This window comes from Stegostoma tigrinum, chromosome 31 (genome assembly GCF_030684315.1).
Source record: "Stegostoma tigrinum isolate sSteTig4 chromosome 31, sSteTig4.hap1, whole genome shotgun sequence".
Lineage (NCBI taxonomy): Eukaryota > Metazoa > Chordata > Chondrichthyes > Orectolobiformes > Stegostomatidae > Stegostoma > Stegostoma tigrinum.
Window position 1 is genome coordinate 30,683,310 of NC_081384.1, and position 22,030 is coordinate 30,705,339.

Here is a 22,030-nt window from a genome sequence, read left to right on the forward strand (position 1 = left end):
TCCCTCTGCTCCCTGCCCATTCATGTATCTGTCTAGATACATCTTAAATGACGCTATCATGCTTGCCTCTACCACCTCCGCTGGCAACGCGTTCCAGGCACCCACCACCCTCTGTGTAAAGAACTTCCCACGCATATCTCCCTTAAACTTTTCCCCTCTCACCTTGAAATCGTGAGTCCCCCACTCTGGGAAAAAGCTTCTTGCTATCCACCCTGTCTATACCTTTCATGATTTTGTAGACCTCATTCTGGTCCCCACTAAACCTCCGTCTTTCTAATGTAAATAATCCTAACCTACTCAATTTCTTTTCATAGCTAGAATCCTCCATGCCAGGCAACATCCTGGGTGAACCTCCTCTGCACCCTCTCCAAAGCATCCACATCCTTTTGGTAATGTGACAACCAGAGCTGTACGCACTATTCCAAACGTGGTCGAACCAAAGTCCTACACAACTGTAACATGACTTGCCAACTCTTGTACTCAGTACCCTGTCCGATGAACAAAAGCATGCCGTATGCCTTCTTGACCACTCTATCCACCTGGGTTGCCACCTTCAGGGTACAATGGACCTGAACACCCAGATCTCTCTGTTTATCAATTTTCCCCAGGGCTTTTTCATTTACTGTTTAGTTCACTCTTGAATTGGATCTTCCAAAATGCATCATTCGCATTTGCCTGGATTGAACTCCATCTGCAATTTCTCTGCCCAACTCTCCAATTTATCTATATTCTGCTGCATTCTCTGACAGTCCCCTTTGCTATCAGCTGCTCCATCAATCTTAGTGTCATCTGCAAACTTGCTAATCAGGCCATCTCTCCCTTCCTCCAAATCATTTATGTATATCATAAACGACAGTGGTCCCAACACAGATCCCTGTGGAAAACCATGGTCATAGTTTTCCATTTTGAGAAACTCCCTGTCTCCTGTTGCCCAGCCAGTTCTCTATCCATCTAGCTCGTACACCCTGAACCCCATGCAACTTCACTTTCTCTATTAGCCTACCATGGGGAACCTTATCAAACACCTTACTGAAGTCCATGTATATGACATCCATAGCCCTTCCTTCATCTATCAACTTTGTCACTTCCTCAAAGAATTCTATCAAGTTGGTAAGACATGACCTTCCCTGCACAAAACCATGTTGCCTATCACTAATAAGCCCATTTTCTTCCAAATGTAAATAGATCCTATCCCTCAGTATCTTCGCTAGCAGCTTCCCCACCACTGACGTCAGGCTCACCAGTCTATAATTACGTGGATTATCCTTGCTACCCTTCTTAAACAAGGGGACAACATTAGCAATTCTCCAGTCCTCCAGGACCTCACCCATGCTCAAGGATGCTGAAAGGATATCTGTTAAGGCCCCAGCTATTTCCTCTCTCGCTTCTCTCAGCAACCTGGGATAGATCCCATCCGGACGTGGGGACTTGTCCAACCTAATGCCTTTTAGAATGCCCAACACTTACCCCTCCTTATACCAACTTGACCTAGAGTAATCAAACATCTATCCCTAATCTCAACATTCGTCATCGCCCTCTCCTCAGTGAATACTGACGCAAAGTACTCATTAAGAATCTCACTCATTTTCTCTGATTTTACGGATAACTTCCCTCCTTTGTCCCTGAGTGGGCCAACCCTTTCTCTAGTTACCCTCTAGCTCCTTATGTAAGGATTTTCCTTAACCCTGTTTGCTAAAGATATTTCACGACCCCTTTTAACCCTCTTAATTCCTCGTTTCAGATTGGTCCTACTTTCCCAATATTCTTCCAAAGCTTCGTCTGTTTTCAGTCGCCTAGACCTTATGTATGCTTCCTTTTTCCTCTTTGCTAGTCTCAATTTCACCTGTCATCCATGGTTCCCTAATCTTGCCCTTTCTATCCCTCATTTTCACAGGGAGATGTCTGTCCTGTGATCTAATCAATCTCTCTTTTAAAGCCTCCCACAAATCAAATGTGGATTTACCCTCACACTCACGGTGGGGAGGCCTGTAGTACAGCCCCAACATTGTTACCACACCCTTCCTATTTCTGAGCTCTGCCCATATTGCCTCACTGCTCGAGTCCTCCATAGTGCCCTCCCTCAGCACACCTGTGATGTCCTCTTTGACCAGTAATGCAACTCCTCCACCTCTTTTACCACCCTCTCTATCCCACCTGAAGCATCAATATCCTGGGATACTTAGTTGCCAAATCTTACCCTTCCCTCAACCAAGTCTCAGTAATAGCAATAACATCATACTCCCGGGTACTAATCCAAGCTCTAAATTCATCTGCCCTACCTACTACACGTCTCACATTAAAACAAATGCACCTCAGACCACCTACCCTTTTGCATTCATCATCAGCTCTCAGCCTACTCTTCCCCTTAGTCACAGTGATTTCATTATCTAGTTCCTTACTGTCCACTAACCTCCTCATTTGGTTCCCATTTCCCTGCCACATTAGTTTAAACCCTCTCCAACAGCATTAGCAAAAGCACCCCCTAGGACATCGATTCCAGTCCTGCCCAGGTGTAGACTGTCCGATTTGTAATAGGCCTACCTCCCCCAGAACCGGTCCCAATGTCCCAAAAATCTGAACCCCTCAATCCTGTACTCATTTATCCTGCCTATTCTTTCCATTTCTACTATGACTAGCACATGGCACTGGTAGCAGTCCTAAGATTACTGCCTCCGAGGTCCTACTTTTAAAACTTGGCTCCTAACTCCCCAAATTCTGCTTGAACATTCCTGACCAGTGCACCTGGGATGCAACATACCATCTGGGAGTTTGGTTTTTGACCACAAAACTGCCTATGTGCTCCCCTTACAATTGAATTCCCTATGACTATAAGCCCTTCCACTCTTTTTCCTACCCTTCTGTATGGCAGAGCCAGCCATGGTGCCATGAACCTGGCTACTGCTACCCTTCCCTGGTGAGCCATCTCCCCCTGCAGTATCCAAAACAGTATACCTGTTTTGGAGGGAGATGCACTTGCCTTCCTGCTTTTCTTCTGCCTTTTGGTCACCCATTCCCTTTGTCCCTCAGCAATCCTAATCTGCAGTGTGACCAATTTGCTGAACATGCTATCCACAACTTCCTCAGCATCGCAGATGCTCCAAAGTGAGTCCATCCGCAGCTCCAGAGCTGGTCTAATACGAGCTGCAGCTGGACACACTTCTTGCACATGTAGGAGTCAGGGACATCAGCCGCATCCAAGCTCCCACATTGAGCACGAGGAGCATAACATGGGTCTGGGATCTCCTGCCATTTTTACTCTTAAGCTTAACTTAGTCCTACTATATTTAACAAATACTAGATAAATGAAATGAAAAAAGTTTGTACCAAATCACTCTACTTACCACCACACAATTAAAAGAAAAGAAAAAGATAAACATTTACCTTGTCAACACACCAGAGTGTTTTTTTTGGTCAGAGAGGAGGGCAGGTGGGAGACACTACACATGTAGTGTTTCGGGGTAGCCACTGCCCAAATATATCAGTTCACTCACTTTCCGAGAGTGCAATTCGACCGCTCCCACTCAGCTCTGCTGCCAAAATGAAGAACTTTTCTCCTGGCAAGCCCGTGGTCCTTGCTCTCACCACTCCTGCTGCAAAAAAAAATGGAGGCCGCTGATTGCACGAGCTAAGTTTTTAACTGGGAAACTTACCTCCTGGCAGGCCCTTTAGATATACCTTATGTCTAGATCATTAATGTACAGAACATACCTTAAGAGATCCAGCACCGAATCCTGTTGTACACCACTGGACATCGACTTACAGTCGCAAAAATACTCTTCAACCATCACCCTTTGTTTCCCTCTACACAGCCAACTTTAGACCCAGTTTGACAACTGCTCTTCATCAGACTATCATGCAAGATCTTAAAAAGCCATGCTGAATTCCAAGTAGAGTACACCCTTTATCAATACACCTAGCCACCTCCTTGGAAAATGCAATCAAAATTTGTTAGACATGATCGCTCCCTTACAAAGCCATGCTGACTATCCTGCATTAATCCTCGTCTTTGGTCCTTCAGAATGTTTTCCACTTGGAAAGGGAAGGATTAGTCAAGGATAATCAATGTGGTATCCTCATTATTCAAGGATAGATGATAAACCAGGAAGCAACAGGTCTATGAGCCTAACATCTCTGGTCAGTATTAGAAATTAATTCTATCCCTTATATTATTCCTACCATTCTTATTGAATAATGTGTTCCAATCCTTTGGCACCCTTACTGTAGCCAGAGAAGATATGAAAATTACTGTCAGAGCAATCTCCTCTCTTGCCTCCCACAGCGGGCTTGGATACATCCCAAATGGACCAGGAGGTTCATCCATTTTCAAGCCTACTAAAACCACTAATAACTCTTCCCTCTCAATGTTAATTTGTTCAAGTGTATCACAGTGTCCTCCCCTGATTTCCATATGTACATCATCCTCTCTGTTGTGAATATAGATACAAAGTGCTCATTAAAAACCAAAGCAATGTCTTTTGGTGCAAGACAAAAGCAAAGTTTAGGAGGAACTAGTACTGTGGTCTCTATAGTAATGAAATAATATATTCTGATCTATTGGCAGGATGATCCTTTATGTCCACTGTCATGGCTTCACCAGAACAATCAAGCCATTTTAATCCTGATGTGTTGTGGAACAGAAGAAACCAGTATGTTTGGAGTGCTAAGTTTGTCTAAACAAACAAGAATATTTCAATTTCTTTTATTTATAGCAAACATTCAAGAAAGGATAACTGCACAGTATAAGCGATTTGATTTACATCATTTAGCTGCAAGAATTCCGTTTCCAGTGATGTCAAAGCAATAGTGTGGTGCCATCCTTTCAATGATTCAATTAGCAAACAAAGTGCAATGTTTGAAAGTTTCGATGAAAGGATAACACACAAATTGGTTTCATTGGTGATCCAGTCTGGAACAATGGTGTGCATAAAACGTGCAGTTAATGCATGGATTTCAAACAAAACCAAATCTCTTAAGTTGATTATATAAATGCATGGGTTACCAGAAATTTATATCGTAGTGGGAAATCAATTTGTAATCGAGCATCATCAAAAATTGCTCAAATATTTGCTCAAGAAATCCTCTATTTCTCGCAAAAGCTCCATCAGAAATGTTCAGAAAGAACAATGAGAAATGAATCATAAGATGGTTATTCCATTACTGTTTCAAAAGTATGACCTTACCCAGAAATAAGCACAATTGTGCAAGACTAGACTTTTAAATCCGTACATTCATGATAATAGGAAATTACAAATAAATCAATCTATTACAAGTGAATGTAACGTACTACACAATATCAGAAACCATTCCAGTAAACAAAGCAAGAAGTTTGAAAAGACAGCTCACGGACTGCTTGCCTATATTAATCATCACCATGACTACCATCACCTCATTGAAGCTGTCAGTTGTTAATTCTGCAAGCAACCAATGCCCTTAAAAAAAAAACTGGCAAATCTTTTGCCTCCCTCATATTTAAAAATCACTGGACTGAAATAAGATTCCAGTATAATCAACAAAAGAATAGATGTACAACAATTGAATTCAAGTTAGTAATGTGAGACAATCTACAATTCCTAATGAAAATAGTTAAGCATGTTAAAAATTTGCTTAAATCAAATAATTTTTGAATTAGTACTTAAAACATTTTAAAATGTTAGCTATCTCAAAGATGGTATCATTTTAAGGGAGGTTCTAAAATGTATTTGTTGCCTTATTTTGATAAGAAAGCGTTACTGTATTGAAATCGGAGTTTAGTACAGAGGAGTGCTACTCAGATGTGCCAGGAAAGAGACCAGATCACTGTGTGAGCCATAGGATGACACATCTAGATAGTGGCAGCTGAATGTATACAAATCATACAAATCCAACAGCTACATCCACAGATAAAGGAAAATGGTTTGGGAGTGTGGGGAAGACAAGGGCACATCAGGTCTATCTGGCAGGGCATGTCCAATAACCCAGGGAACCAAGGAGAGAGAAGAAACTATTTCCTCTCCTGTCCCAAACTCCTGGGTGCACTGTGCTGCATTCACCATAATTTCAAATGCTCCTATTGAGTTAACAGTTAAGAGTAATACCCTGAGAAACATACTCAGTGCACATTGAATAAAATGCTCACAGCAGAATTACGGACTGACCTGAATGTTTTGCAATAATAGACAGCCACCAATTTCAATAAGCGTGTTTGAATAAAACAAATCTCAAATCAGGTTACAAATTGATCAGGTGGACTCTTTGCTTATTTTATTTATCCATGATGAAATGGCTAAATTAACCCCCAAGTTACCAATCTGTAAGAGAATCAAGCAGCTGGGCTTCAACTTGGTGCAATTTTACCTTCAACATCCATGTAACACATAAAAACAGAAACAATACAGTTTACAGAAACAGTTCCCAAAAACTATTTTATAGTAAAAATTAAAATCTTTTAAGAAAAATATTAAAGGGACTGTAAAAATCCAAATTTTTCTGCCTCAGAACTGTTCTTTGCTATTTTGAGAATTTTCTTTAGACTTGGCTCAGAGGATTTATCATACAAAAGTAACTCAATTTCCTTTCGTATAATTCCCAAGCTTTCACACTGTAGCGTTTTGCTTTGGTGCATTACACAGCTCAAGTAGGTTAAAGGCACAAGCACATCACAGGATACTGAAGGCCTTTTCCTTCTTTGGGAAAAACAGGTCCCACTTCAGCTGAGGCCGCAGTGTACACGCTTTTGCATTACAGGTGTATCCTTTTGGACAACAGTGCAGCTGATCTTCACAACAGGTAGCCTAAAAAGTAATGAAAATTTTAATGTTACAAGATTAATCAAGAACAATATAAAATCAGGTCACAGTGCAAGAATGAGCGGTATGTTCAAAGGGATTTTTATCCATTTTTGAAGTACTGTTTCTTGTCTAGGCCAAGCTGCCTTATGCGTACAAAAATAACCACTTGTTGAAGGCTAAATGCATAAAGTACATGCTGGAAAAGTGATTAAACTACTGGCACCATTTTACATGATTGTGACTAAGTTTCGGGGCGGGGGGGGTGCAGGAGTGTTAGGTGGCCCACTGTTGAGACGTCTCACCTCAATACTCACTAATCAGCTCATGAAGGGCAATTTGGTTGAACTTTGGTAACTATAGAGGGCCTCAATACTGGTGGCCTGGGTCAGCAGAACTGGCTGCTAAGGTCTGAGTACTAAAGACCTACTCAGGGGATCCAGCACAGTGAAAGTAAGGATATGTTTGTCTTCTCGTCTCAGGCAGAGGGGTCTGAGGCAAAAATAGAGGGGTGGCTTTCAGAGGCCATGCCCTTGCAAATTATCCATGTTTTGAATTGCTCCAGATTGCCGACATCAAGTAGATTGCCTTGGTTACCCAGTAGGGAACTAACCATCATTCTCACCTGCCGGGAACATACATAAATGGGGAGGTAGTGAGTTGAAGCCTTAAGTGGCCATTAATTGATTACTTGAGGGCCTCAATTGGTGGCAAGTTCCAAAAGTCTCCAGTGGACTTGGCCTCTAACAAGAGTAGGACTCTGTGGTACAGTAACAGTGTCCCTGCCAGGAGGCGTGAGTTCAAGTCCCACCTGCTCCAGAGGGGGCTAATATCATTTCTAAACAGGCTGATTAGAAAAGATCATCCTTAGTAAAACAGATGTCATTGGGAACTGAGGTAGGGTCTGGTTGTAGTCATACCTAAGGTAAAGGAAGATGGTTTTGATTGCTAGAGTTCAATCATCTTAGCACAATGACATCACTAATGTTTAAATAGTGTCCTCGATCCAACTATCACCAGCTTTTTCAACAATGACCTTCCTTCTATCATATAAGCAGGAGTGGGAATCTTGCTGATGAGACCACAATATCCAGCACTATTCGTGCCAACTCGGAAACTGAAGCACAGCGTGCTGAAATGCAGCAAGTACTGGACAACATCAACCCTAAATGTGGCCCCTCAATGTTCAATGGCATTACCATTGCTGAATCCCTCACAATCAACATCCTTGGGATTTTCATTGACCAGAAACTGACCTGGACCAGTCATGTAAACACATGGCTACAAGAGCAGGTCAGAGGCTAAGAATTCTGCAGCGAGTAACTTACCTAACCATAACCCAGTGCCTGTCGGCTCTCCACACTGCAAAAGTTGGGGGTGTTAGAGAATACTATCCACTTGCCTGGATGAGTGCAGTTCTTATAATGCTTGAGATGCTCAACATCATCTAGGGCAAAGCAGCCAATTGATTGGAACTTCAACCAACACCTTCAACATTTGCTCCCCCTCACCACTAACAATAGGGGCAGCAACGCGTAGCATGTAGGAGATGCACTGAATTAGCTCACCAAGTTTCCTCCAACAGCACCTATCAATTGTGATTCCCATCTCCTAGGAAGAGGATAGCCGCAGAAGCATGGAAACACCATCAAATTGTAAGACCGTGTCCAAGCCACACACCATCATGATTTTGAACTATGTCAATGTTAGAGCGTTGCCTACCCACCAAAGATAAGTGTTAGTCAAGGAAGCAGCTCCCATTACCTTCTCCAGGTCAATTAGTTATAGGCAATACTAGCAACACCCTGATCCCAAGATCAAATAAAAAATTACCTTCTCACCCAGATCCATAATTGGTGACATGGCAAGGATCTCAACAGAGCCAACTCCAACCACCTATTTTTCCTTCCTGCCACCTGCAATTGGGGGAACATTATGCCCCAAGTGTTTAAACTGACAGGAGTCAGCTAAACTTCCATTCTGCAAGTGAGTAAAGTTGATCTATCTCATAAGTTTCCTTTTATATGTTTGGGACAAAGTATTGTGGAATTTGCTCGTCCCATTGACATTAACATTTCTATGTCTGAAGACTCAGATTTATGTTTAGAAGACAGCACAATTTTTATAAGTTGTGGGAAGGTCGATTTTATGTCTCACCTCCAGCTATCTTGAGGTGAAGGTGCTGATTGTAATACCCCAGCCCATGTACTGTTTTCTGCCTGATAACCAGCAACTTTGCTCTGTGTTGGAAATGATTTTGGACATGTTGCAAATGAATTTGGGCTTAAAAACATATATCTGTTTAAATTTGAGGAGTGCAATTTAATCCTGAATATAAGTAGGGTTTGCTAATCTGAACAACTCAACTTTGGAGGATAACAAAGTATAAAGCTGGATGAACACAGCAGGCCAAGCAGCATCTCAGGAGCACAAACGCTGACGTTTCGGGCCTAGACCCGTCAGAGGACCTGGGTTTGACGCCTCTGCTGTTCAGCACACTTTTGCACCTATGATGGAGTACAGTCCAGTTTGTTGCAATATCTTCAACAGACAGCAACTATTCTGGAAAAAAAAATCTCGAAACTCACCTCGTAACATGCTGAGGGGCTGATGGGCAAACTCCATTCCTACACAACATTTCAATAAGCTAAACATTTCCTCCTAAACATTTACACTTTCACTGTCTGAGAAAAATTTGAAGAAAGGAGTTTTCCTCCCTCGAAGATATTTCCAGCTAAAATTAATAGCCTGTGAAACAGAACTTAGAAACTAGATGTGAGAGATTTCCACTCTAATCAGTGAAAAATCTGACTTATAAACTCAACTAAGGAACTCTACAATCAACCATCTCAAACCAACATTTGCTTGCCGGGTTTAATTATGAAAAAGTGAATTTGTTTAAACTCAGGCTATTACATTGTGATATTACACAGAAAGGCAATCTACACAAAGTAGGTTTGAGGCTAGGGAAATTACAAAGGATCAGAAGAATCTTGTGATATATAGTTACAAGATTTGTGATCTGGCATTCAACACTAACTGCCAGCACTGAGGCACCAATGAGCTGATACCAAAGCAAGCCACCTAAAGCAACTAAAGACGGAAATGTATAAATAATCTGCAAAAGATAATGTCCCGTGCACTGTACCTAAAAAGATATTTGATCTTGCTGAAACACACCTATGCCACCACAGCTTCATATAATCTAACTGGGCTCCAGTTTACCCCTGCCCCACATTCTTTCCGCCTTCAAGGAAGACATCTCTGAATGTTAGTACTAGGCTTCATATCATCTTGCAAAACTAATCTCGCTTGGAAGTTATCAGAAATGAGTTTTCTACTGTTTCAAGGTGACTAGGTAGTAATTAAGCATTGGAAATCTATAGTTCTCTTCTGTGCATCTGAAGGACTCAACTTCAACTGATCAGCTTTCTCGTCATTCTAGCTCAGACTAGTGAATTCATCATTGAATCTGGAGCCGTCAGGTCATTACTGTGCAGTGCTGAGATGGCAAAATCAATCCATTGAGAGAGCAGAGTACAATTTCTGAAACACTTACTTCTTCATATGGACAGCAAGCCCAGCCCCCTGAAGAAATCTTACAGCACGTGGCTGGAGACCGGCAGCGGAACGTGTCATCACATTTAACATCAGAGAGGGGCGAATGTTTGACCATCCAAGGGACAGAAAGGTTTTGCTTTTCACAGGTTCCAGCCTTCACATTACAAGTGTAGCCATGTGGACAGCAGTGCTCATGATCTTCACAGCACACAGCCTATTGGAATTACAAGGAAATCTTTAGTACCATCTCAATACCTTGGAAGTCCCTTCTTTTTGAAGCATGCAGTTGTTTGCAAAAACCTGATCTCAAGACAATTCAAATCTAAAATTTATAACATTAAATGGGGAGGAGCTATTAAAACTACAACTACAAACAAAAGGTCGTGCTACTTATTGTCTTGATTAGAAAATGGACAAACCAATTATAGAACCTTGCAAAACATGCAGAGGTTCACTGCAGTGGTTTACTGGAATTGAAACTTGCATTCATAGCCATTTTATTTGCTTCTATGGACATTATATTAACTCCCGAGTAAAAGGATGTTTGAACTGCGACCTTCACTAAACCCAAGCAATTCCATTTCACCTGTAATTCTATTTTGTGATGTATTTACTATGTTGATAAAATTTATGATGCCACTTATGAGACGACATCAATATAGGTCATCACTATTTTTGTTTACTGAACAACCATCCATCTGAGTGAGAAAATCCCTCAGATCCACCACAAATACATTAAGCACAGCGCATTGGAATCAATCATTAGAAGTAGCTATAAATTGACAGCCAGCACTTGAGGGTTTCATAGCTTTAACTGCCATTTGTCAGACTTGCTATCCAGGAATCTGCACAAAAAATACCAACATTTGCCCAGCTAACAGTCCATCAGTGGCAGTTTGAGAAAGGAAAATGAGTTGATTATTTGTTCATAATGACAATTAAACCAATCAACTTTAAAATTAAGTTTAAAAAGTCAATAGCAAATAAAACACTAGTGAACAGAAAGGGAGTTTGGTGGATATTAATCAGTCGAGGTTTGTGATCTTTACATTAGTGACATAGTCAAAAGAAATAAATTTTCCTAGTTTAAGTTCCTAGTTAAATTAATACTCTAACAAATACAGCGTGAAGACAGACAACACTTGGGGAAAAACATTTTCACTTGTAACTTAATTACAGGGTCATGAGGAGGAGCAGGACAGGAGGAAATGCAAAATAAAATATTTTCAGTTTTAACAAAATGAATTCAAATTGATGGTTTTATAAATTTAAATAAATAAATATTCAACTTTATACACTGAAAGAGTTGTGTAAAGGACTAATAGATTTTATTCATCACTGCATGAAATGCTGTTCTAAATGCAAGGTTCTGAACTGACCACTCCCCATTGCCTTCCATATCTTATTCTGTAGATCAGCACTTAAACTACAAGCAAAACACCTGTATTGCACATCTAGAATAGAAGTACAGAATTATTGGTCCCTACTATTGGAGTCAGTTCAGAAGTTCTATAATTATTTGGACTAACAATTTACCAAATTTATTCCACATTTGCTATAAGCCTAAGTTGGAGATTCAGTAACATCATGACTATCTTCCACACTCTGATATTTGCTTGATCCTCACGGAAAGCACATGCATGTATAGCTATAAGACAGACATTAGCAATCTTCTTGGTTCTAATGTCATCCATATGCTAGGACGTTTGGAAACGGAAGTGTTCCAGGTAGATGAAGTACTGAAGTGCATGCGCCACTTGTGGAATCACACACCAACACCAGTCAATGTCTTCAAGACAGAAAATTGAAGGTTGGGGTGCAGGCTAACAGGAGGAAGCCAGGTAGAAGAGACCAAATGTAGGGAGTAGAGGATAGACAGGAGAGAGAGAAAACCAGAACACAGGAAAGGGAGAAGTTGAGTGAATTGAGGAAGAGGAGGTTTGATATCTTTTTTTCATTTGATGCTCAAAATAAAACCAGTATTTGAACGATGTATACAATCTGCAATAAAAGAACTACAGGCCCATAAGCAGCAGTCTTCTGAAATCAAAAGGAAGCTATTTTTCCAATAGATGTAATCCCCTAGCACAGGCAAAACACACTCTGGTGCAATGTAATGCAGTACTGACTGCCTACACGAAGCAAACTAACAAAAACTTCATAGAATAGAACATATGAAATGGTTTACAATGCCACTGAACATTAACAAGAGCACCTGGTAAGATTCAACAGACAGCATTGATGAAAAGCAGAGGGGAAATTCACATTCTTGTGCAAAACATTAATAATAACCAGCTTTTTAGTTACTGGTTTAATCCAAGTGATGATACACAGTTTATTTGAAAAAATGTCAATCTGTACTTGTCGTCACTCATCAGGGTAGAATGCCTGCTGCACAAATACATAGTTTCAAGTCCTCCTTTAGTGGCCACTCGACCAAAATATGGGAGGACAACAGTCAGGCATGAACTTTGAATGCTGCCAGAATATTCAACAATCCAGCATTCAGCCAGAATCCATACATATTCATTTCCAGAAGAAGTCAGTATAAACCCATCAGGAAAAATTCAAATATTGGACAATAATTCCCCATCCAATAAAACTGTCCTGGCGGCAATCAGCCAAACTACTGCAGACCAACCTGAGGCCACCATTATTTCACACAAAGCAATACACTGCAGCTGGGGGAAATGGAAAACAAAGAGAAAATGCTGGGGAAACAAAGCAGGTCTGGCAGCATTTGTAGAGAGACAACTGACATTTTGGATCTGACATGACTTCTTCATAACTGAAAGCAGATGGAAAACAGTGTTTGTTATGCTGCTGACAGTGGGGAAGGACGAACGAGTCGAGTGGATAGTGTAAGTACCCAGAGCAAAAGATAAAGAGAGTGATAATGGTGCTGAAGGAGAACAGAGATGCAAAAATAAGTGTAAATGTTAAGTGCGAGAAGAAACAAAAAATGGGTTTGCTCTGTTGACAGCAAAGTCTCAGGCACAAACAAGACATGGTTGAAGGTAGGGTGGGAGTTATAATTAAAACAGAGCATAGTGGTCACGCTCTGCAATCATTAAACTCAATGTTAAGTCCTAGAGACTGTCAGGTGCCTAAGTGAGGTAACGATTGTTCCTCCAAGTTGCATTGAGTTTCATAGGAACACTGTAGCAGACCTAGCATGAAAATGTCAGTATTGGTGCAAGATGGTTTATTGAAATAACCAGAACTAGAAGATGAGGATCATTCGAATGGACAGAATGGAAATGTTCTGCAAAGCAATCTCAGAGTCTGCATTTGGTCTCGCAATTGCAAAGGAGATCACTTTGTGAACAGCAAATACAGTAGACTATACTGCAAGTAGTAGATGTAAAATGCCACTTCACCTGCAAAGTGGTGAAAAGACAAACATGACATTTTCTGTGAATGCATGAGAAGGTTTTGTTTGTGTGGGTGTGCAGTGAGGAAATGTTACAAGCACTGGAGGAGTGAATCAGGGTTTCGTAGAGGAAACGGTCCCCATGGAATACTGACAGTGGAGAGGAAGGGAATGTGTGTTTAGTGGTGTTTTGCTCCCGGAGGTAGCAGAAAAATCAGAGGAAAATCCTTTGAATGAAGAGATTAGTGAAGAAGAAAGTGAAGACAAATAGGACCTTATTGTTGAGGGTGAGAGGCAAAGGGTTGAGGGCAGAATCACAGAAAATAGGTCAGATAGAGCTGACAGACAACCAGTCAACCACAATGGGGGAACCACCATTGTATCTACAGTTCAGAAATGAAGACTCCAACTCAACTGTCAATGACCTGGCTGTTGTAGGGGAAACTCTTGACTGTCACCAGCCTGGGGAACACATCAGAAAATTGCCTACCTTTAACCCTTTAATCTTGAAAATTAGGGGCTGGGATCTAATATTTCCCAAAATCATACTCTGTAAATATTCAGTAAAACAAAAAACTTATGCCAAGGTCTGTCTGCTAACATTGATCTGAGTGCTAGGACAATAGACATATTGGCATTTCAAATTATAAAGGATCACAGCCACCATGGCAAAGTCAGACATCCCAGCACTCATTCCTAACTTTCATGCTTAGTACTTTATAAATGGCTCAATCACACAAGTTCATGTGCATCAAAATTATAAATGATTATTGTTTGCACTACTGGGTAACAATTTTGTTTAAGTCCAACTTTAAATAATTAAAACAAGGAATTAAATATTTTAAGGTACAGTTTAGCACAATGACATCCAACTTTCGATTTTTTTCAAAAAAAAATCCAGCTTTTCAAGACTTATTCTCATCTTTTTCCCACGTTGCATCATTCCACAAGTACAGATTGGTACCATTAAAAGGGGAGCTGGTGATTCTAATAATGACTTGCCAATTTCCTGCAGCTTCCTCGTCCCATATTCTGATTACATTTACCAGTTCCAGTGTGATACTTATATGTCCCAACACCAAATATAGAGCTATTTTCACAATGTGGTTCAATTCCACAAGGTGATTTTTAAAACATTTCCAACTAGTCTGTCAGATTTTCTCCCTTCGATTGTACCAATTTTGAAGGCCTCAAAAAAAGGTCATGCAGATACTGTTTCAAAAACCTGATAAAAGTTTCACATACAAAAGTAAAACAATACAGCTGGAGGAAAGCTGAAATAAATGCTTAATAAATCAGGCAGCATCTGTTCGAAAATGTTTCGGATCAGTAATGGTGCTTCTTTAGAACGATAGTAAAGTATGAAATAGTAGTTACCTTACCAAATAGCAAAAAATATTGGGCAAAATCTATTGTAAAGCTAAAATGGAATACTGTTGTTTGTGTTCTGTGCCTGCTGCAGAAAGAAAATTTGATGATTTTTAATTCCAACAATTTTTCAATCTGAAAATTCTCATAGAAACAAAGGGAGAACTTACCAGAGTCAGAGGACAGCAACCCCAGGCTCCTGAGCGCTGTTTACAGCAGGTATTGCCTGCGGGACAGCTCATAGTGTCATCACACTTGGTATCTAATGCTTTGGTCTTCTCCAGAAATTTCATGTTAGCTGCTTCATTGGTGATCCAAGGGAGAGATACAGCATGTATCACGCACTGTCCATGCTCAATATCACAACTGTAGCCATTAGGACAGCAGTGTATTTTGTCTTCACAGCAAACTGCCTAATGGGAGGAGAAAAAACAGAAACTATTCTAAACAACTTCCCATTCCTCCACTACTGAAGTTGATTAGTGGAAATCTAATTCTAGATGTTTCTATCAACAGAAGGGTTCTATGCACAATGCTCATCCTCATTAGTAGAACTGGAGGATATAAGAGCATGTATGACTGTATAAATGTAACTGTATAAGAGCATGCTGTTCAGAAAAGAAATTTCACACAATAATCAAGTTACACTGTTTAGGGGAATGGACAACATAGTGAGTTCAGCAATAGTTTTTATAGGCATAGGTTCAGATGTCTTTAAGCACTTCAGTTTTCAATAAGTTCATGGCAGATCTGTGACACAGTTCCAGATCCTACTTTTGACATATTACCTTCAGTACCTTATGTATACAAAAATTTGCAATCTCCAACTTAAATTCATTCAGCATTAACAATCCCTTGTGGAAAGGATTCCAAACTCCTGCTCCCTTTACATACAAATGTTTCCAAAATGCACTCCCAAAAAGCTATATCCACTTCATTTCAAAAGTTCAATCCCAAAACAGGCTCACAGGAAGAAGGGTCTAGGCCTGAAACGTCTGATGCTCCTCTGATGTTGCTTGGCCTGCTGTGTTCATCCAACTCTACACCTTGTTATTTCACAGGAATTACACTTGTTAAGAGACAAGCGTATGAAACTTCCAGTTTGGAACACAAAAATCCATCTAATTTTCTAATTTTATTTACAGAGACCAGAGAATAGGAGGTGCAGAAATGGATCAAAATCCTGCAACACCTTAACAGCACATAGACTACAGCAGTTCAAAGTGGAAACTCTCCAACAACTTCTCAAGAGCAACCAGGGATGGGCAATACATTCTTGCCCATCCAGCAACACCCATTTCCCATGAATGAGAACAAAAAATACAAACTGGAATAGGAGGGAATTATTCTCCATGCTTTTGCTAATGCACACTTGAGGCAGTGTAGAAAAATTTATTCTCTTTATACACTATGAAAGCACATTCCAACAACTGTTACTATTTAAATAGTGTACTTCACACAATGAAACATCCCAAGACTCAGACAAGAGGAGAAAGAATTCTGAAGTATGAATCAGCAGTGAAAGTAGGCAAGAAAAAGATTTTTTGGTAACTAAATTTCGAAGTGAGAGGAATTGTCAGCTAAACATCTCTTTTACTGAGGGTGTTGCTGAATGAGGGGAAAAAAAGGATGAATTATAACAAACATTGTGTCCCGATTTGCAACAGCCCAAGTAAGCCACGTTCTTTTTTGTTCTTTAATTCTTTTTTGCACTTTTAATACTTTCTGGTTTACATTAGATGGCAATCTCTAGATCAATGCTGAATGCATGTGGGTTTTACTACAAAACTGTCTGATGGATGATAAACAGCTAGAGGAGGTATTACCTCAGCATACATTATTGAAATCTAGGATTACAGACTTTTAAGATTTCTTCCTTTATCTAATGGAAGATTTTTTTAAAAACTCATTGTGAAATGCTTCCGCAGAGGAACAATTCTCTGTTACCCAGGCGGAGTGGCCACAACCTCTGGAGGTAATTGCCAGAAAGCTATGGAGGGAGAACTCTTGCCTTGTCAACATCTACTTATATACAATTAATGGGATGAGGACTGTAATTGGAATTCTGGCTGATTTACCTCTTGGATTGTAACTGGCTTCATTGTTAATTAACTCAACAATCTTGACTAATGTCAATCAAAATCAAAGTTCAACAGAGAACCTATCTGGAATGTGTGTAGTCTACATGCATCCTCCTCCCACAGGCAGTGTTTTATATAGTTATTTGACTGTATAGCAGCTGCAAGCCTCGTGGTGAATTGGTTGTTGTGTCTCCATACATCTTTCTCCCTCCATGGGATCCTGAATGATTGGAACACATCACATACAATGATCTTCCTCTATCTAAAGGTGAGTAATTATTGTACAGGATGTCTCCTGCTCTTCGTTCCCTCATTCATCTAAAGATTGACCAGATGCTTTGGAGAAATTTTTCTGTTATTAAAACAAAATGATGCGGGAAATGAAAGACATGCATGCATGCAAAGATCAGCAGGCTTTCAATGTTAGCCACTGTAATGTACAGTGCAGGCAGAACATAATTATTAAGTTGCAGTGAAGTCTTTTAAACAGATTGGCACAAAAAAAATGTTTACTGCAAATCCTGTACATTTAGGTATTTGGAGAACAGCATCAAGTCTTCAGCAAATACCTAGCTGAATACAGACACAAGTGAGATTATTTCACAAAGAACTGTGGAATTCACACATTTTATTGCTTAAAGATGGGCCAAATCAAAAGACAACAGCGTTTCCAAACACCCTGTCACCATGTTTCATTTTGGACAAAAGGGAAGATCAAAACTTGAACTGTCATTGTCAACATATCCAAGTATCACAATGGTCTCCTCCATACAAACACAGGAATGCCGAGGTGTAAACCTGGAGTCCTGATTGAACTTGGTTTTAGGAATCGTACCTCATTTCCCTAGGAACCCAGAAGATCCATTAGAACCATCAGTTGTCAATCAGTATGAAAAGCCAACTATAAGCCTAGATGCAAGTCATCAAGCAGACAAATACATAAACTGTGATCAGAGATAATGGGAACTGCAGATGCTGGAGAATCCAAGATAACAAAGTGTGAAGCTGGATGAACACAGCAGGCCAAGCAGCATCTCAGGAGCTCAAAAGCTGACGTTTTGGACCTAGACCCTTCATCAGAGAGGGGGATGGGGAGAGGGTTCTGAAATAAATAGGGAGAGAGGGGGAGGTGGACCGAAGATGGATAGAGAAGAAGATAGTATAGGTGGGGAGGTGGGAAGGGGATAGGTTAGTCCAGGGAGGACGCACAGGTCAAGGAGGCGGGATGAGTTTGGTAGGTGGGAAATGGAGGAGGTGTGGCCTGAGGTGGGAGGAAGGGATAGGTGAGAGGAAGAACAGGTTAGGGAGGCAGGGACGAGCTGGGCTGGTTTTACCCATTCCCTCTGGAGGCACGGCTTGAGGTGGGAGGAAGGGATGGGTAAAACCAGCCCAGCTCGTCCCCGCCTCCCTAACCTGTTCTTCCTCTCACCTATCCCCTCCTCCCACCTCAAGCCACACGTCCATTTCCCACCTACCAACCTCATTCCACTTCCTTGACCTATCCCCTCCCCACCTCCCCACCTATACTCTCCTCTCCACCTATCTTCTCCTCTATCCATCTTCAGTCCGCCTCCCCCTCTCTCCCTATTTCAGAACCCTCTCCCCATCCGCCTCTCTGATAGAGAGTCTAGGCCCGAAACATCAGCTTTTGTGCTTCTGAGATGCTGCTTGGCCTGCTGCGTTCCTCCAGCTTCATACTTTGTTATCTTAAATACATAAACTGTTCCAGTTTCAAAGTTCTCCATAGAACTAACCACAAAGATATCCAACAATTCATAAACCGCTGTGAACATTTAGCTTCATAAGACCGTAACTTCAACTTTAAATCAGCAAAACCATTCAAAAGCCACTGGCCATCCATGTGAGAGAACGGCGTTGTAAATCTGTAATCTGCATAGAAGTTGTACAAATTCCCTTTATTTCTCTGTAGCCTGTACATGTATGAGAGAGACTCAGTTTGGGAGGCATTGTGATAATCAGGGCAGAGCCAATAAGAATAAATGACCCTTATTTTTAACACAAAAGGTTGCTACAGACTTATAACATTATAATACAGGTACCAAAGGTAAGAAACAACTCAAGTCCTTCCAGATAAAACATACTGAACACAGTAAGAAAACAAATAATTTCTATCTATAACAACCATCATTACACTATGAAGATTGAAAGAAATTATTTACAAGTATTCTCTCTGGTACCATGCCAAAGCAACAGCAAATGATGAAAATAGTATTGACTAACCTGCGGAGAGGGGCAGCAGGACCAACCTCCTGAGAGATTTCGACAGCAGGTAGTGCCTGTCACACATGCAACTTTGTCATCACACTGAACATCAACAACTCCACTTTTCACAAGAGTTGGGATCTTTGGGACTAAGGGAATCAACATATTGCCCTTGCGACAGACTCCAGCTTGAACATCACATGTGTAACCGTTGGGACAACAATGAACATGATCATCACAGCAAACTGCCTAATAGAGGAAGAAATGAAGTGAAAAATAATTTTTGAAGGAAGCTTTGTCTCAAAATTACAAACCTGATTTACAAGTCCAGATTAACCTTCATACAAAAGTCAATTTGGTTAAGCATCATCCCTGTGACAATCCAGGCAATTTTTATTAAAACAAGGGCTTGACATTCCAAGTTTCAGAAATGGGTTTATGGTTGTATTCTTGCTTCAAGGCTGAAGAACATGGATCAAGTCAAATTCCAGAATAGGGGCACAGTGTTTCAGCTGCCACTGAAATTGCCTATAATGCAACTGATGAATAGGGGAGGCTATTTCTAAAACATGAACTTGTGTTGGCCATAACGCAATTGCACAATTGATTCACAGGCTTTGTCAAAAAAAAATTTCTTTTTCGATCCTCGCAGATGGTGCAAATGTTCACAGCAAGTCATAATGAGTTCAGTTGAACTTTGTGACATTTTTATGATGTTTGGATTTAGTGGAAGTTTGTTTGCCAGTGATTAACTTAATCGTGAAAAGGAAAACTCAAAAGACCAGTCATCCTTTGAAAAGTGGCTCAAAAAATTTCCATAAAATTTGGCTTTTATACCGATTTCTGTTCAGTTAGAAATTTTGCGAGTGGCTTTCAATTTGATGAATTGTCTGTAATCCCAGAATTACAGTACTGCTCAGTACAATGTTGCCGACATTACCACACACTAGAATCGGAGTCTGATATATGGTTGGAATCAGCATGTAGTGAGTCAGGGTGTAGGAACAGATGGCTTTTGTTATTGTTTTGTCATGCTTTGTATGAGTTATTAACAATGGCAGCATTCGTTAGCAATGTGAAGTTCTCCATTTGGAGTCAGAATCAATACAATGTAATGTCAGGTCAGATGAGCAATGGGTTAAGACTACAATGCAGACTATGTTGCAGGTGAATAGATTTTATTTGATTACAAGTATTAAGACTCACACAAGTGACAGGCATGGCACCAATACTTATAGGAGAGTGGTGAGGAAGAATTTTGAGTGATATTTTTTGAATGATTTTGAGTGATTTTTTTGGTGATCTGCTTCTCACCCTGCTTTTCCCATTGGCCCTGTTATTTCTATAGTGCGATTTTCTATAACATGATGTTGAGCTCAACTGCAGCTATCGCATTATAGCAGAACCTCCTGTACTTTTACTTTGATGACATCCAGCTGTATTTCTGTACTCCTTGCCATTAATCTCATCATTTCAAATGGTTAGCACAAAGAAGCAAAACCAAAGTCATCTTTCTGCACCTCCAAAAAGAACTGTTCACCTCTGACCTCAGCTCCACGACCCTCGAAAGTGCCTTGTCAGTTAGCATCAGATTAAGTGCACCGCTTATTCTTTAGCTCAGCTTCCTTATACTGACTAACCTGTCACTTAGATAAGCTATGATTCACTTTCATACATTTTCCATTGTCAGTTCAGCAAAAGTAGTGAACATTTCTATGTCTGTCATAAGGTCCAAGTCCCAAACTGGAGAAATGCATAAATGAGGGAATAACAATACGAGTGACAAAAAGCATACAAGGTATAGGTAAAGGCAGAGGATTGGTTATAACTGGTTTATAACTAAACAGCATCCAAAATAAGACAAAACTGATCTATAAGGCGGCTACCAAGTGGTTAAAGCAAATTATTTCAGATTAATCTCAGGAGCATCTGAGGAAGTGAAGTTCCAGGATTTTGACCCAGCAACATTGAAGGAACAGAGATATATTTCCAAGTCTGTGGCTTGCTGGGGTACTTGCAGGTAGAAGTGTACTCCTGTCCTTGTCCTTCTACATGGTAGGTGTCGTGGCTTTGGAATGCATTTTCCCAGGAGCCCTGGTGAATTTCTTCAGTATATATTGAAGATACTACACACTGCTGCTCCTCCAAACCAGTGTGGAGGGAGTGAATGTCTGTGGATGTGGTCCAGAGCTGCTTTGTCCTGGATGGTACCAGCCTTCTTCAGAATTGCTGGAGCTGCATTCATCCAGGCAAGTAGCAACTTGTGCCTTATAGTGTACAGTATTGAAGGTGAATTATTCACTGCAGAATTCCAGACCTCTGACCTGCTCTTGTATGGCACTAATATCAAGGGCAGTCACTTTTACCTCACTTCTAAACTAAGGCTGTAATGACATCAGGAGCTGGCAGAAGCCAAACTAAACGTCAATGAGTAAGTTATTGCTAAGTAAGTGCTGATCAACAGTAGGCTGACGGGGCAGCAACTTGCTGGGTTGGATTCGTCCTGTTTTTGGAGTACAGGGTATACCTCGGTCATTTTCAAATCATCATGTGGATGCCAGTGGTCCATCTGTACTAGAGCCAGTCAGCTAGGAGAGTGACGAGTTCTGGCGCACATGTCTTCAGTACTATTACTAGAATGCAGTCAGCACCCATAGTCT

At 40.6% G+C, this 22,030-nt stretch overlaps 1 protein-coding gene across 1 annotated transcript in view; it reads right to left on the bottom strand.

Moving 5' to 3' along the window:
- Nucleotides 1–4,683: 4,683 nt before the first annotated feature.
- LOC125466314 (progranulin) overlaps nucleotides 4,684–22,030 on the bottom strand; it is a 73,158-nt gene continuing 55,811 nt past the window's right edge. Inside the window, exons 11-14 of the mRNA XM_059638640.1 lie at nucleotides 19,389–19,619; nucleotides 15,237–15,479; nucleotides 10,324–10,539; nucleotides 4,684–6,770 (exon numbers count right to left, since the gene is read on the bottom strand). Of these exons, the coding sequence (XP_059494623.1) occupies nucleotides 6,636–6,770; nucleotides 10,324–10,539; nucleotides 15,237–15,479; nucleotides 19,389–19,619 (825 nt within the window). The 3' untranslated portion in view covers nucleotides 4,684–6,635. The remainder of the gene's footprint in view (nucleotides 6,771–10,323; nucleotides 10,540–15,236; nucleotides 15,480–19,388; nucleotides 19,620–22,030) is intronic.